This window comes from Sciurus vulgaris (genome assembly GCF_902686455.1).
Source record: "Sciurus vulgaris genome assembly, chromosome: 2".
NCBI classification, from domain to species: domain Eukaryota; kingdom Metazoa; phylum Chordata; class Mammalia; order Rodentia; family Sciuridae; genus Sciurus; species Sciurus vulgaris.
In genome coordinates, this window is record NC_136462.1 from 136,903,919 (window position 1) to 136,921,738 (window position 17,820).

Genomic DNA, 17,820 nt, shown 5'->3' on the forward strand with positions numbered 1-17,820 from the left:
TGAAAGAGGGCATCCATGCCTTGTTCCAGTTATTAGGGGGAATGCTTTCAGTTTTTCACCATTTAGAATGATATTAGCCATGGGCTTAGCATAGAAAAGCCTTTACAATGTTAAGTAATGTTCCCACTATCCCAATTTTTTCTAGTGTTTTGAGCATGAAGGGATGCTGTATTTTATCAAATGCTTTTTCTGCATCTATTGAAATAATCATGTGATTCTTGATTTTAAGTCTATTGATATGGTGAATGACATTTATTGATTTCCTGATGTTGAACCAACCTTGCATCCCTGGGATAAAACCCACTTGATCATGGTGCAATATCTTTTTAATATGTTTTTGTATGCGATTTGCTAAAATTTTGTTGAGAATTTTTGCGTCGATGTTCATTAAGGATATTGGTCTAAAATTTTCTTTCCTCGATGTGTCTCTGTCTGGTTTAGGTATCAGGGTAATATTCGCTTCATAGAATGAGTTTGGGAGGGTTCCCTCCTCTTCTATTTTATGGAATACTTTGAGAAGTATTGGAATGAGCTCTTCTTTAAAGGTTTTGTAGAACTCGGCTGAGAACCCATCTGGTCCCAGACTTTTCTTTGTTGGTAGGCTTTTGATGACTTCTTCTATTTCATTACTTGAAATTGGTCTATTTAAATTGTGTATGTCCTCCTCGTTCAGTTTAGGCAATTCATATGTCTCTAGAAACCTGTTGATATCTTTGAAATTTTCTATTTTGTTGGAGTATAGATTTTCAAAATAGCTTCTAATTATGTTTTGTATTTCAATCGTGTCTGTTGTGATATTTCCTTGTTGATTCTGAATTTTAGTGATTTGGGTTTTCTCTCGTCTTCTTTTTGTTAGTGTGGCTAAAGGTTTATCAATTTTGTTTATTTTTTCGAAGAACCAACTATTTATTTTGTCGATTCTTTGGATTGTTTCTTTTGTTTCAATTTCGTTGATTTCAGCTCTGAGTTTAACTATTTCCTGTCTTCTACTACTTTCGGTGTTGGTCTGTTTTCTAGGGCTTTGAGCTGTAGTGTTAAGTCGTTTATTTGTTGATTTCTACTTCTTTTGTTGAATGCGCTCCATGAAATAAATTTTCCTCTAAGTACTGCTTTCATAGTGTCCCAAAGATTTTGATATGATGTTTCTTTGTTCTCATTTACCTCTAAGAATTTTTTAATTTCCTTCCTGATATCTTCTGTTATCCATTCATCATATAATAGCATATTGTTTAATCTCCAGGAGTTGGAGTAGTTTTTGTTTTTTACTCTAGATTTGTTTGGGGCATTTTCTTCCCTTGTTTTCTCATATTGTTCAGGTATCAGTGGACCGCTGAGATATTGCAGATTTACTCTATTGACTTATAATGTCCCTGAAGATTTCTAGTATATCCCCTCTTAGCCTTCAGTAGGCTGAAGACTTGGAGGAAGTTGATAGTGTGGTGCTTCACTAGGAAGCTGCCTCTCTAGCGGTGGTGGCCTTCAGGTGGGGTATATTTCCTGCGAGTGGGCAGAGGTGCCTCCACTTGTTGACCAATGGTCATCCAAAGGGGAACTAGGCTGCGGGCTGCGGCAAGGCCTGTTTGGGCCTGTGTCTCTGGTTTTACCATCCTTGTGGGAAAACCTCACCTGGCAGGGAAGACTCACCCGGTGGGGAGGTCTCGCTGGTCGGTTCCCCTCCTAGAGGTTCCCCTCAATTTACAGCTACCACCTGGGCTGGGCTGCCTTCTTCTGCAACGTTCCCAGGGGCCCGGACCTACCTCCTGGGCCTGGGAGCCTCACCCTTCGCAGATGAATCTCCTTAGGCTGCCCCTCCTCAGAGAAGCTGCCTGCAGTCCTGGAACCTTCTCTCCGCCCCTCAGCTTGTCTCTGTGCGGCTCTTCCACCAAGAAGCCGCCTATGTCCTGGGACCCTGCTCTGTACCTAATCGCCTGGCTGTGCGGCCCCTCCTCTGAGCAGCCACCTGGAGCCCTGTACAGTCGCTCCGAGTCCTAGCGACCCACCGCACGCCTCTTCCTCTGGGCAGCCACCCGGTGTTCTGGTGCGGTCGCTCTGAGTCCTTGCCACGCAGCTTCTCCTATGGGCAGCCGCCTGGAGCCCCAGTGGGTTGCTCCGAGTCCTAGCACTGTGCTGAGTGGCCTCCTGTACGATGCTGCCAGTTGCCCGAGTTCACTGCTCCAGCGGGGAGAGGGGTGTCTCGTTGGGCAACTCTAATTCACAAAGTTTCCTGCATTCCGGGACTACCGCCCCATCCAGGACGCCTCCCCAATGGGAGAGACTCACCCGGTGGCTTTGAGTTGGTCCCAAGTCTCTCAATATCTCCTCTTTTGAATCCTGAGTCCTGGAGCAACATGAAATGCAGCCACCCTCTAGTCTGCCATCTTGAAAAAACCCTTAGTGTAGTTTTGATTTGCATTTCTCTTATTACTAAAGATGGTGAACATTTTTTCATATGTTTGCTGATTGCTTGTAAATCTTCTTCTATGAAGTGTCTGTTTATATCCTTAGCCCATTTGTTGATTGAGTTATTTGCATTCTTGGTGTAGAGTTTTTTGAGTTCTTAAATATTCTGGAAATTAGTGCTCTATCTGAAGTATGAGTGGCAAAGATATTCTCCCATTCCATAGGTTCTCTCTTCACACTGCTGATAATTTCCTTTGCTGAGAGAAAACTATTTAGTTTGAATCTATCCCAGTTGTTGATTCTTGCTTTTATTTCTTGTGCTATGGGAGTCCTGTTAAGGAAGTCTGATCCGAAGCCAACGAGGTGAAGATTTGGACCTACTTTTTCTTCTATAAGATGCAGGGTCTCTGGTCTGATTTCAAGGCCCTTGATCCATTGTGAGTTGATTTTTTTAAAATTTATTTTTATTGTAAGCAAATGGGATACATGTTTTTTCAGTTTGTACGTGGAGTAACAGCATACCATTTGCATATTCATATATTTACATAGAGTAATGATGTTTCATTCATTCCATTATTTTTTCCTTCCCCCCACCCCTCCACCTCTCTTTTCCCTCTATATAATCCCTCCTTCCTCCATTCTTGTCCCCCTCCCACCCCCCATTAAGTGTCATCATCCACTTATCAGTGAGATCATTCCTCTTTTGGATTTTTGAGATTGGCTTATCTCACTTAACATGATATTCTCCAATTTCATCCATTTGCCTGCAAATGCCATAATTTTATTATTCTTTATAGCTGAGTAATATTCCATTGTGTGTGTGTGTGTGTGTATATATATATATATATATATATATATATATATATATATATCACCGTTTCTTTATCCATTCATCAATTGAAGGACATCTAGGTTGGAGTCTGGCTATTGTGAATTGAGCAGCTATGAACATTGATGTGGCTGTATCTCTCTAGTATGCTGATTTTAAGTCCTTTGGGTATAGGCCGAGGAGTGGGATAGCTGGGTCAAATGGTAGGTCCATTCCAAGTTTTCTAAGGAATCTCCACACTGCTTTCCAGGGTGGGTACTCTAATTTGCAGTCCCACCAGCAATGTATGAGTGTACCTTTTTCCCCACATCCTCTCCAACACCTATTGTTGCTTGTATTCTTGATAATCGCCATTCTAATTGGGATGAGATGGAATCTTAGTGTAGTTTTGATTTACATTTCTCTTATTACTAGAGATGTTGAACATTTTTTCATATGTTTGTTGATTGCTTGTACATCTTCTTCTGTGAAGTGTCTGTTCATTTCCTTAGCCCATTTGTTGATTGGGTTATTTGTATTCTTGGTGTAGAGTTTTTTGAGTTCTTTATAGATTCTGGAGATTAGTGCTCTATCTGATGTATGATTGGCAAAGATTTTCTCCCACTCTGTAGGCTCTTTCTTCGCATTGCTGATAGTTTCCTTTGCTGAGAGAAAGCTATTTAGTTTGAACCTATCCCAGTTATTGATTCTTGCTTTTATTTCTTGTGCTATGGGAGTCCTGTTGAGTAGGTCTGGTCCTAAGCTGACATGTTGAAGATCTGGACCTACTTTTTATTCTATAATCTGCAGGGTCTCTGGTCTGATTCCGAGGTCGTTAATCCATTGTGAGTTTAGTTTCGTGCATGGTGAGAGATAGGGGTTAGTTTCATTCTGTTGCATATGGATATCCAATTCTCCCAGCACCATTTGTTGAAGAGGCTATCTTTTCTCCATTGCATATTTTTGGCCCCTTTGTCTAGTATGAGAAAATTGTATTTATTTGGATTTGTGTCCGTGTCCTCTATTCTGTACCATTGATCTACCTGTCTATTTTGGTACCAATACCATGCCGTTTTTGTTACTATTGCTTTGTAGTATAGTTGAAGTTCTGGCATTGCAATACCCCCTGCTTCGCTCTTTCTGCTAAGGATTGCTTTAGCTATTCTGGGTTTCTTATTCTTCCAGGTGAATTTCATGATTGCTCGCTCTATTTCTGTAAGGTACATCATTGGGATTTTAATTGGAATTGCATTGAATCTGTATAGCACTTTTGGTAGTATGGCCATTTTGAGAATATTAATTCTGCCTATCCAAGAACATGGGAGATCTTTCCATCTTCTAAGGTCTTCCTTAATTTCTTTCTTCAGTGTTTTGTAGTTTTCATTGTAGAGATCTTTTACCTCTTTGTTTAGATTGCTGCCCGACTATTTTATTTTTTTTGAGACTATTGCAAATGGAGTTGTTTTCCTCATTTCCCTTTCAGCTGTTCCGTCGCTTGCGTATAAAAATGCTTTAGATTTATGCGTGTTGATTTGATAGCCTGCTATTTTGCTGAATTCATTGATGAGGTCTAGAAGTTTTCTGGAGGAGGTTCTTGGATCCTCTAAATATAGAATCATGTCATCAGCGAATAGTGACATCTTAAGTTCCTCTTTTCCTATTCATATCCCTTTAATTTCTTTGGTCTGCCTAATTGCTCTGGCTAGAATTTCGAGGACAATGTTGAATAGAAGTGGTGAAAGAGGACATCCCTGTTTTGTTCCCGTTTTTAAAGGGAATGGTTTCAGTTTTTCTCCATTAAGAATGATGTTGGCCATGGGCTTAGCATAAATAGCCTTTACAATGTTCAGGTATGTTCCTACTATCCCTATTTTTTCTAGTGTTTTCAGCATGAAGGGGTGTTGTATTTTGTCGAATGCTTTTTCTGCATCAATTGAAATAACCATATGATTCTTATCCTTAAGTCTATTGACATGATGGATTATGTTTATTGATTTACGGATGTTAAACCATCCTTGCATTGCAGGGATGAACCCCACTTGATCATGGTGCACAATTTTCTTAACATGTTTTTGGATACGGTTTGCCAATATTTTGTTAAGGATCTTTGCATTGTGTTCTATCAGATCATAATGGACTGAGAGTAGAAATCAATGACAAAATAAAAAACAGAAATTACTCCCAACGCCTGGAGACTAAATAATATGCTATTGAATGAAACATGGATAACAAAAAACATCAGGGAGGAGATAAAAAAAATTCTTAGACGTCAATGAGAACGATGATACAACATATCAAAATCTCTGGGACACTATGAAAGTGGTACTGAGCGGAAAATTCATTGCATGGAGCGCATTCCAGAAAAGAATGAAAAGTCAGCAACTAAATGACCTAACATTACAGCTCAAAGCCCTAGGAAAAGAAGAACAGAATAACAGCAAAAGTAGTAGAAGACAGGAAATAATTAAAATCAGAGCGGAAATCAATGAAATTGAAAGAAAAGAAACAATTCAAAAAATTGACAAAACTAAAAGTTTGTTCTTTGAGAAAGTAAACAAAATAGACAAACCCTTAGCCACAGTAAGGAGGAGAAGGAGAGAGAAGACTCAAATTACTAGAATTCGTGATGAAAAAGGAAATATCATGACAGACACCACTGAAATACATAACATAATGAGAAGCTACTTTGAAAATCAGTATTGCAACAAAATAGAAACTACTGAAGACATTGACAAATTTCTAGAGACATATGCTCCTCCCAAACTGAACCAGGAGAACATACACAATTTAAACAGATCAATATCCAGCAATGAAATAGAAGAAGCCATTAAAAATCTACCATCCAAGAAAAGCCTAGGACCAGACGGATTCTCAGCCGAGTTCTACAAGACCTTCAAAGAAGAACTCATTCCAATACTTCTCAAAGTATTCCAGGAAATAGAAAAGGAGGGAACCCTACCAAACTCAGACTATGAAGCTAATATCACCCTCATACCCAAACCAGGCAAAGACACATCAAGGAAAGAAAATTTTAGACCAATATCCTTGATGAATACAGATGCAAAGATCCTTAACAAAATATTGGCATCTTTTTATTATTATTATTTTTTGATTCATTGTACGCAAATGGGGTACAACTTTCATTTCTCTGGTTGTACACAAGGTGCATGTTTTAATTCTGTGACTTCCGGATCACTCAGGCTCAGATGCCTGGTTTGAGAAGCAGGTATAAAAATGATGATAAAAGGGATGTAAAAAGATCAGAAAACAAGTAAAGTAACTTTGATGTTTAAATGCAATTCTTAAGCAAGGAAGGAGGGTTGATGAGCAGCGATCCAGAGGCAGAGGCTGTGATGGGTTTGCCTCTAGAGCTGCTGCTCAGTAGGGATGGAAACACTGAGATGGGGGAGGGGCGGTTTCAGTCACCTGTGGAGAAGATCTTGAGGTGGGAGGAGGACCTGATGGATGTGGTGATTGCAGCATGAGGAAGAGGAGGAGAGAATCAACTTGCCGATTGGTAGGCACTGAGCTCCTACCTTGCGCCAGCCCTGTGCTGGGCTTTAAGCTGACCTGCAGGGGACCATCTCAGTCAGCTCAGATGATTGGTTTGGGCAATTCTGATGAGGAATCTGGGAAGATATGTCCAGGGTGGCTCCTTCTAAGTAGCAGACCCACATCCAAACTTGGTCCTAGGGACGTTTTGAGACAGAATCAACTGGCCTCAAGGACTGCAGACAGAGGTGGGGTGAGAGTGGGAAGAGGAGAGCCACCCCTCCCTCCTCCCGTGAGTCCGAGCCCCGCGCCTTCCTATCCAGAGCCACTGCACCACCCCACACTGTGCACCCCATTCCTGGGAGCAGACCTTATCTCTGGCCTTTTGGGCAGAGCACTGGATTTAGAGTCCAGTGTCCCAGGGCAGATCCCACCTCTGTCCCTTCCACCTAGTTGCCTTCAAGTTACTTCATGTCTCAGGGCTTCAGTGCCCTCCTCAGAAAAGTGCTGATAGCAGTTTTGTTGTGGGAATGAAAGAAAATCAGATTAAAGAAGGCAGTCCTGGGCCCAGCAGCATAGTGACACTTGACAGGCAGGGATTACTTGAGTTCACCCAGTGCCTTAGATAATGTTGGATTTTCCTGGATGTGGGGACTACTGAGTTGTGCCAAGTGATTGGACTGATAGATGTTTGCACTGTGTGAAAGATGTAATTCTTAACCACCAAACGTGTCAGTATTGGTGTGTATCTCGTTGGGCTGTGTCTTGTCTTGCTTTGGAATCATTGATGAGCACCTGTGAAGCATCTGTGCTGCCCTCTGAGAGATGGTCAGGCCCTATCCTGGTCAGTGCTCTTAGAAACTTCAGCTCTAAAGATACCACTGCTTTACCCACAAAGAATCTTTTGCACCCTGTCTGGCTCCATGCTTTTGGGACTCCCTGGTGGCTGGTTTGCTGTGATACATATCATTTCCTCTTGGTTTTTCTCTTTAGTTGTGGCTGTTTACCTAAAGGAATCCTGGTGGTCCACAGAAGATGTTCTAAGAACCTCTGATCCCACAAGAGAAGGTCTCATGAAGGTGAGGTGATGCAATTTTATTATTGTTATTATTACTATTGTTATTCTTATTTTGGTACTGGGGATTGTTGAATCCGGGGGTGCTGTGCCACCAAGCTACATGCCCAGTCCTTTTTATTTTTTTAAATTTTGAGACAGGATCTTGCTAAGTTGACGAGGGTCTTGCTAACTTGCTGAGGCTGGCCTCAAACTTGTAGTCCTCCTGCCTCAGCCTTCTGAGTCATTGGGATTACTGGCGAACAGGTGGGCACTGTCACTCCAGGCAGGTGATGTAGTTTTAAATGAACATTTGCAAAATAGGTTTTCAGAGTCACCTTACTTAATATCATGTTAGGAATATGTAGCAGTTCACTTCCTAGGACTGCCCTCACCAGCTATCATAGACTGGGTGGGTCTGGCAACAGACATTGATAGTCTCACAGTTCTGGGGGCTGAAAATTCAATACAAGGAGTCCACATTTTCTTCCTTTTGAGGGTGTGAGGGAGAATCTAATCTCCCAGCCTCTGGCTTGAAGATGACACTCCATGCACTCTGTGTATCTTCAGGTCGTGTCCTCTGTAGGGATGTCTAGCTTAAATTTCTCCCTTTTTAAAAGGACACCACTCATGTTGGATTAAGAGACCCTAACACCCTCATCTTTACCTTTTCGTCTGCAAATATCTCACTTCCAAATAAGGCCACATGCAGAGGTAGTGGGGGTTAGGGCCTCAAGATCTTTGGGGGAGACACAATTCAACCATAATATACTGCCAGCAAGGGGAATTGTAAGAGCTGGCTACGCTCAACACATCCCTGGCTGCTGGGAGGTCTGCTTGACCTTCCTGAGTGGCCCCTCAGGTCTGAGTTTGGAAACCTTCATCTCCACCGTCTCTCTGTTGTGTGGGAAAGTTCCACTTGGTGCACTCAGGCATTTACTGGCATCAGATTCAGAAATGTATCTATCCTGTATATTACCTCACATTTTTAACAGGGTTATTGGATTTCAGAATTTGTTTTGCACATAAAGAAATTGAGGCTCAGTCACAGAGTAACGATTTAGCTGGGTATCAATTCCAGTCTCTCTAACACGAGTCAGGTTTGGTGTCTTTGAAGTGCTGTGACTTTGTCGAGCACTTGTAAAGCAAAGCCCTGGGATGGTGAGGTGAGGCAGGCACAGCAGCAGCTCCACTGAGGTCCAGGCAGAGTCCTTGTGACTGAATTCTGGCTAGGGCAGAAGTTAAGGAGGAAGGTAGTAACCAGTCAAGAGTTTGGACAGTTTGCTTCACGTCTGCCTGTTTTCATATTTATCTTGAGTCCATAGTTGAGGAGAAAGACCATGCATCTTTGTAGTCTTGAAATGGCAGGTCTATCCACAGTTGTCTGGAATGCCACTGGATCTGCTACATGGGCTTCAGTAAACACTGAATTACCAGCATTCATTTAGGCGTTTAAGTTCAGTTTGGAGAATAAATTCTCAATTTAGTTTTTCTTTTTCTGTTGAACAATTTTGAAAAATTCAGTTTTTTTAAACAAGAGCTTCACTGAAATGTAATTCAAATACCACATATTTCACTCTTTTGAAGATTGCGATTCAGTGATGTTAGCATATTCAAAAAATTTTATATCAATCACCACCCATTCTAGAGCATTCTCATCACCCCTAAAAGAAACCTTGCACCCTTATTCTCCTTTCCCCAGTCCCTGGTAACCTCTAATCTTCTTTCTGTCTCTATGATCTGCCTGTTCTGGACATACTCTAAAAATGGAATTGCACACACGTGGCCTTCTGTGATTAGCCCTTTCTCTTAGCAAAACCTTCTCGGGTTCATCTGTGCTGTAACATGTATCAGGCTTCATTCCTTTTCTTGCCTGAATATTGGTCCTTTGTCGGCACACACCCCATTTTATTTACCCATTCATCAATTGATGGGCGTTTGACTTGTTTCCATTTTTTAGCTGCTATGAATAATGCTACTATGAGTGTTTTTGTGGGGGAGAGAGTTTCAGTTTTCTTGGGCGTATACCTGGGCATGGAATTGCCAGTCATATTGTTACTCTGTGTGTCATTTTGAGGAAGTGCCAAATTGTCTTCCACAGCCCCTGCGCCATTTTTTACATCTCTCCTTTTGGTGTTGGAGGGTTCCATTCTCTCCATATCCCGTTAGCCAACTCTGATGGCTCTGATGTCTTTTATGTTATCTATGCCAGCAGGTGTTAAGTGGTCTCTCTGGGCTGTTTCTATTTGCATCGCCCATGGTTAAGGATGTAAAGCATCTTTTAGTGTGCTCACTGTCCATTTGTATACCCTTTTTGGGAAACTGGTCAGATCCTTGGCCCTTGTTTTAATTGGATTATTTGACATTTTTACTGTTGCGTTGCAGGCCTTTTTTGTATATCTTGGGTGCAAGACTATTATATCACATATAAGATTTGCAAATATCTTTTTCCATTATGTGGGTTGTCTGTTTTAGGTCTGGTTTTAATTGACTTGATGGGTGTTACTTTGCAAAGGATTTTCTTTTCCTTTTCTTTTTGGTACCGGGGATTGAACTCAGGGGTTCTTCACCACTGAGCCACATCCTCAGCCCTTTTTATATATTTATTTTGGAGCAGGGTCTCGCTAAGTTGTTTAGGACCTCACTTAGTTGCTGTAGTTGGCCTCGAACTTGCAGTCCTCCTGCCTCAGCCTCCCAGGTTGCTGAGATTATAGGCGTGAGTCACCACACCCAGCATGTAAAGGATTTTCTTCTAGTAAATTCATGATGACTTGAGATTCAACGAAAGAGCGTGATGAACCCTGAGGTTCCTGTGTGTGTGGTGCTGGCTCTTTTGTTCCAAGTGGGCCAGTGACTATTTAGGGGTTTGGTTGTTCTGAATGCTAGGGAGAATCACATAGCTCTACACACACCGTTTCAGAATGAGGGTGGTGACTTCTTCCTTTTGTCATCTCTTCTGAGTTTAGATGAGCAACCCCCCACCCATCTTTTGAAAATATGACCTATGTTGTGAACAAAAAGAACCTTGATGTCTCTTCATAAGCCATGCTGTGAAGTTCTATTGTATTCCTACTCAATATGGCAATATTTCTTTTCTTTGCTTGTAGAATTTTGTCTTTACATTTTTTTGTTTTCCTTTTAATTACATTGTTCCTTAGCCAGTTATTCTTCATTAATTACCAAAAAAGCTTTCTTAATGCTTTCTCTGTTAGCATAATTAATGGTCCTAAGGAGGGATTAGAACTGGATCTTAGTTTTATGTTTTCGGAAATGTTTCTAAGTTAAAAATCAAATGTCACACATTTTTTCCCCTCTGTAATGAAATTGAATAAATTAAGTGCATTTCGTTTTCCTTCTTTTTCTCCTGCCAGTTTTTGATTGGATATTTCCCTTCTGCCAGATGCAATCTGTTTTCGTCTTCTGGCTTCCGCTGAACTTTTTGATTTTATAAGTTGAAAAATATAACCTCCCACATCACACTAATCGGGTTTTGAGACTAGCTAGTTGTTCTCCAAGTCTGAACTTGATTTGTTTGCCACTGTCTGAGACGCAGAATGTGGCGGCTTCTCAGAGCTGAGCTGGTTAGATTTTCACAAATCTCTTCCTCATCTAAGATCTGGCTCCAGATGAAGGTAAAATATTTTACATTCTGGGCCAATTAATAAGGTGATTGGCACTGAGCACTGCCATTTACAAGGGTGCTGCAGGCGGCCTTATTTTTATTATCCGAGCATTTGAAAACCGGACGAGTGTTTCAGGGATGACTTGAGTGACCTCCTCCTTGACCAGTGGAGGAAACTGAGGCTCAAAGAGCTGTGAATGGCTGAAGGTCCCCTAGAAAGTCTAGGCGATGATGACGACTTAAGGGTCAAATGTTAAATATAAAACCAAACATTAATATTTGCATTAAACTTTCTCCTTCCAGAAGTCTCAGTTCTAACAAATAAGGGTGCAGAAGGAACAGTGCCTGGCTGGGCTTGAGCAGGCGCATGGGCCTGGGACTCAGAAGCCCTGCCAGTTGTTTGCAATCTGGTTCTGCAGAGCCCTTGTCCAGATGACTCAGGTCCTCTTTGAAACGAGGTGGGAAAATCAATAAAATTAACCACTGACCCTCTTTGAGCTTCAGTCCCTTCACCTGTAAACCAGGGCCTCCCCAGCAGGGGTGAGAATCAAATGGTAGCATGTCGGTGGAAGTCACAACCCAGTTTATGGTGTGCCTGATCTGGTGGTGATGCACATGCATGTGCACACAGCACACCCACATGACAGCACACCACGCAGAATGTCACACAACAGTGTTGTAGGAGTAAAATCCAATATAATACTGTCACCGTGGAAATAGCTGATTGGTTTCATCTCCTGCGCCACATTTGGGCAGTAGCTTGTAGCTTTCTGCAGGGCTGCATTTAGGAGCGTCTGAGCACACAGCTGCTATACCCTGGATCTTAAGTGTCTCCCAAAAGCCCAGATGTTAAAGACTTGGTCTCATAGTGGTGCTAATGGGGTGGGGGTGGGGGGGCTTGGAATCTTTAGGAGGTGGGGCCTAGTAGAAGTAAGTTAGGTCATTGGGGGCATGCCTTTGAAAGAAATATTGGGACCCCAGCCCCTTCTTCTCTCTTTGCTCTCTGGCTGCCATGAGGTGATCAGGCCTCTTCTGCCACGTGCTCTTACCATGATGTACTGTGCCACCACAGGCCCAAAGCAACAGGACCTAGTGATCATGGTCTGAAATCTCTGATACTGTGAGCCATGATAAACCTTTCCTCTTTTAAAGCTTATTTATCTCAGGTATTTTATCACAGTGACAGAAAGATGACTAATGCAGTGTCCAGGCTTAGCCAGATAGCCACGTTTGCTATGAGTCCAGGAGTGAGAGACATTGATGTTGGCCACATATTTGCCATCCATGGCTACACAGATGCAGAGAATTTTAGCAGACAGGAGTGTGAAGTCATTTTGACTTGTAAAGGAGAAAACTTATAATTTGGTGGGCCTGATTTTGAGCATAATGCCATTTTCTTTTATGTGATAATTTGGTTATACGCAAGAGAGTTTTATTTTAGAGCAGTGGGGTGGGACTTAATTCTCAGTAATTCTCTGGGGTTAGGACTCCAGTGTGTGTTTGCAATCTATCACAAACTATTGAAAATCACAATATTTTTGATGTAGCCATTGATCTTTCCAATTATTTCCCCTCCTCGCTAGATTAGAATTCTGGGGCCAGGACCCCGCCATTGTTAAAATGTCAGACTGGGTTTATTTCAGGACACATCCAGCATATCTGCCCAGATGACCTACCCTGGCCTCCCTTGAGGTAACTTCCTGTTCCATTAGCCTGTGATTGATTGTACCGTGTCAACTTGCATTCTCCATCTGTTGCTCTGGGGACCTAGGAATTGTCACTCACTCCTGGAGGCCACGCTGGTGCAGCAGGTCAGTGGGAGTCACTGTGATTCACACATTGGCTGTGGAACACAGAAGTAATCCTGTGACCGTGGAGCACACACCTGGCCCAGCATGCCGTGGATGCCAAGTGCAAAATTTATCCGCTCTGATTTTCCTCTCTGGTCTCACTTGGTGATTGTTCTTTCTTTCTTTCCTTTTTTTTCTTTAAAGGTTCAGTCCTTTGGGGAAAGGATTGTACTTTTTGTTCTAAATGTCATTATTTTTGGAAGACTGGAGAGAAGTTTGGATGATGATGACATGTTTTTTTTGCCTCATTCTGTGAAGGAGCGAGCAAAGATTCTGTGGAGAAACGGAGCAGCTGTTGGATTTTACACAACCAAAGTGAAAGGTGAGGGTCACATGGCCACTGGGGGCTTGCCACCATTTCAGACGCTGGGAGGGAGGGGACTGGAGATGTCCTGCTGTCCCGGGCACCCCCTTAGCACAAGCGTTATTTGAAGAGAATCTTCTGGCACAGGAAGTATTGCCAGTTAAGCTGTTGTGTAAGTAAACCTAAGGTATGGATTTCATTTTCAGTGTGTTTCTCGTCTCACTGGCCAGCAGGCTGAAAACTTTGTCTCTTTGATCCCCTGGCAGTGCCATGTCCCCCGTAAAACTCTTGTGGCAGTTAATGATGTACAATAACTTCATAAGCTTGGTGCTTTTACGTTCCTTTATGTTATCAATTAGCCGTTAGGAAAAATACCCTTGCTAATAGATGACATGTGGAGCGGAAAGCACACTCGGTGCCAAGATTTATAGACGTTACCTCAGAAGAGAGTGAGTCCGGCCACGATCACAAGGTTGGGCTAAGTGGGACTTATTTTGCGGGGCAGCAGGGAGCACCACGGGTGGAAGGAGCATCATTTTCCTGAAGGGAGGGGGCTCTTCTTTAAAGTTGTGTTTCAACAACAGATTCTTTAGCTTTGAAAGTTTGTTGAAATGACCCAGCTGGTCCCAGCACCATTGTGTGGTTCTCACAAAGTTCTCAATTTTAGCAAAAAAAAAAAAAAAAAAATTTTTTTCCCCCAGAAAACCACGTGGATATGCTGTTATCAGAATTGAGTGTTTTTCTCTGGGGAGAAAGAGCTGAGTTTGGTTTTGAACTCTGTTTCGTTGTGTGTGTGCTCCGCTTGCCCAGGATTTTATTCCATCTCACGTTCTCATCAGTGTGGTCTGACCACTGTTGATCTGTGTCAGCTTCCTCTGCATCTATAATCTGTTGTTTAGCCCCTTGAAAATTTTATTTTGCATTTCAGTTCTAGAATTTCAATTAATATTTCTAGTTTTCAGTTTTTGTTTTGAAATTCTATATTTGTTTACTGGTTGAGCACATGTTTTTATTAATTAAAATTAATAATTTAAATGAGTTGAACATATCTATAAAGCTATTTTGAAGTCCTTATCTGCTGATAGCTATTATAAGTCAGTTACATTGACTACCTTTCCTCTCCTGGGTATGGAGTTTCCAGTTTCTTTGCATGTTTAGGAATTTTTGGTTGAAAATGAACGGCAAACATTGCAGGAAATGAATTCCTCTGTGTTTTCTGAGGAGTTTTGGATTTTGTTCTGGTAGGCATCTAACCTACCTGGATTCAAATTGCCAACTTTGTCTCCTTTGTGTTATGTGGCTGCTGACATCTATCTGTTTGGCTTCCTGTGGCTGCTTCTTTAGTCTGGCCCTGCAGAGTCGTGGGCTGACGAGCTTTGGACATGTACGTGGCTTACCCTCTCTGTAGTCCCTTACTTCTGTCAGCTTTGGACTCTACTCTGATCCTTCAAACCATTTTGCTTCAGCTTTATGCCACTTAAGTCACCAAAATCAAAGGAGTACCCTTGGTTAAGAAAAGTACCACTCACAGATCTGCAAGTTCCATCTTTCAAGAGTGGATCTCTCTGGTCTCTTGATTTTCCACCCCCGCTAATTCCTTTGAGGTTTCCTTCACTCATATATAGATTAGCTATAAACTAAGGATTTGGAAAGTTTATATTCTGCATTTGGTCTCGCTCATCCTGTGGCTCTCATGCTGCTAGGACTTCCTCTTTAAAACTTCTGCTGCTTTCCTACTTCTGAATTCCCAGTGTCTGACACATTTACCTGACACAGGCTACAGTTTTCTCCACCAATGTTTTCTGTAGCCTTGGGCTTGGAATTATATTCTCTAGCCAGTAAGCTGCACATTCACAGGTTTTACCTATTCTAGTTACAATTTTTGTAAATTGAATTTCTGACTTCTGTTAGCTTTTGGATGTCTTACGGTGTCTTTAAGCATTTTTAAAAAATTCATATGTGGAGAGTTGCATGACCACTTCTTTCCATCACCATGATATGAGATTCTGTTCAGGTATGGATCAAAGACTTTTATCCCTTACCTCCTCATCTCATTTTGTAGTTGAGAGAAGAATTTATTTAGATGAATTTAAAAATGGTTGTTTTTAGTGGCATGTGGGTAAGTTAAACAAAAAAGCAATTTAGATGATCAGATATATTTTATAGTATTTATTATTTTACTCATAATTTGTGAAAAGTCACTTGTATTAGCTTTTCATCACTATTGTGAAATACCTGACAGACTAACTTTATAAAGTAAACAGGTTTATTTAGGTAAGTTTTGGAGCCTGAGAGAAGTGGAAAGGGCTGGGCTTGCTGCTTTTATAACAACCTCTTTGAAACAACCACTGAGGGGGTCGCACAACAGCCTTCTTAAACCATTCCAAAAGCAGTGCCCCCAGCAAGTCTCCAGGACCTCCGACTAGGCCCTCCCAATAGCACCATGCTGAACACTGCACTTCAACCCAGGAACCCTTGGAACACTTCAGTCACATCCAGACTGCAGCATCACTATCAAATACACGTGGTTTAGCTGACTGCAGGAAGGGTGCGTAGTTCAGAAGTTGAGCAGTTAGCGATGTTCTTCAGTCTTGGCTTTGTGGTGCTTGTCACAGTGTTAGGAAGTGTTCTGTTGACCACAGGGTGTGGACACTCCACAGCTGGGGCCAGCCTGAAGGTTCTAGTTTCATTCTGCTGGGAAAACAAAATGTCTGACTTTACTGCATCTTCAGGGTCCCTGGGGCAGGTCTGCCTCCTGAAGAGTGTACAGCTGGGCCACGGTGGAAGGTGATCCAGCTTACTGTTTTTGGACTTTATGGTGGTGTGAAAATGATACCTATTCAACAGGAACTGTAGTTTGAATTCCGATCTTTTTCTAGGAGAGTGCTCTGTGGTTCAATACTCTCGTGATGCTGGGCAGCAGTAACGGGTCCCAGCGTCCAGTCAGTTCCACCTTCAGCTACACTGTGCAGTGTACTGTGTTACTAAGCTGTGGAGTTCAGTAGGTTAGGTCTGTTGGATGAGCTTCTAACTATTTTCAATTTATGATGGTAATTTTCTGGACATAACTCTATATATTCAAAAAAATTTTTTTTAGTTGTCAATGGACCTTTATTTTATTTATTTATTTGTGGTGCTGAGAATGGAACCCAGTGCCTCACGCATGCTAGGCAAGTGCTCTACCACTGAGCCACAACCCCAGCCCAACATAACCCTATATTAAGTCAAGGAGCACATTCATTTTTTTTCTGTGTATGAGACTTTGAAATTGCCCTTATTTTTTTGTACTGAGGATTGAACCTAGGGGTGCTTAAGCACCGAACTACATTCCCAGCCATTTTTTATTTTGAGACAGGGTCTTGCTAAGTTTCTTAGGGCCTCACTAAGGTTCTGAGGCTGGCTTTGAACTTTCGATTCTTCTATCTCAGCTTCCTGAGCCACTGGGATTACAGGCATGTGCCACCATGCCCAGTGAAATTGCCTCTTTGGGGGGCTTTATAGTTCTAGGAATTTAACCTACACATAGGTTTCTATAACCAAAGACAACTATCTTGTTATTACTTTATATTCATTGCCACCTCTCTCTGTCCTCCCTTAACTCCTGCCAACCCCTGGTCATTTCTTAATCACTCCAGTTCTGTCTTTTATAGAATATCATATAATTGGAACTGTGCAGTATCCAACCTTTTGAGATTGACTTTATCACTCAGCATAATACTTTTGAGATTTGTCCTACCAGTGTGTGTATCACTCGACTGTGCCACTTTATGGCTGAGGGACATATTCAGTTTTGAAGCAGGTGGGTGCCTTTGTGTAGAATGAATGAAATATTTTCAGGTAGACTTCTTTTAGGAAACATTTTGCTAGTAGACTGGTTTGAATTTCTCTTTGTTTGATGCCTTTCTTACAAAATATTGAAACTTTAGTCATTTCACTGTTTTGTGCTGAAATTCTCCCTAGATAATAAAAATTAGTGAGGGTTTACTTTAATTTTTGCTTCCAAATCACCAGTCCACAAGACTGTTAACATTCAAGGAGAGGGAATGCTGCATTGGGGATTGGAGAGGAGGCTAATTTAAGACAGAGCTTATAAATATTTTGCGTTTGCATAAAAATCTAAAAAGAACAACTTTGCATTTCAGATTCCTGAATACCCAATAGGAATAAAGTCATAAAAATGAGTGGCACTTGAAAACATTAAACGAGGTGATTAGGAACCCAGCCTGTGGCCTGTGAAATGCAGTGGTGCTGTGAAGCTGGCCTCAGCCCTGCCCGGGCTGGGGTCTCCCA

The 17,820-nt window shown here is 41.8% G+C and overlaps 1 protein-coding gene across 3 annotated transcripts in view; it reads left to right on the forward strand.

Moving 5' to 3' along the window:
* LOC306654982 (protein FAM169B-like) overlaps positions 1 to 17,820 on the forward strand; it is a 99,224-nt gene that overhangs the window by 39,889 nt on the left and 41,515 nt on the right. For all 3 annotated transcript variants that reach the window (XM_079129079.1, XM_079129077.1, XM_079129078.1), the window contains exons 4-5: positions 7,694 to 7,779; positions 13,371 to 13,548. In XM_079129079.1, coding sequence (XP_078985205.1) covers positions 7,694 to 7,779; positions 13,371 to 13,548 — 264 coding nt within the window. The remainder of the gene's footprint in view (positions 1 to 7,693; positions 7,780 to 13,370; positions 13,549 to 17,820) is intronic.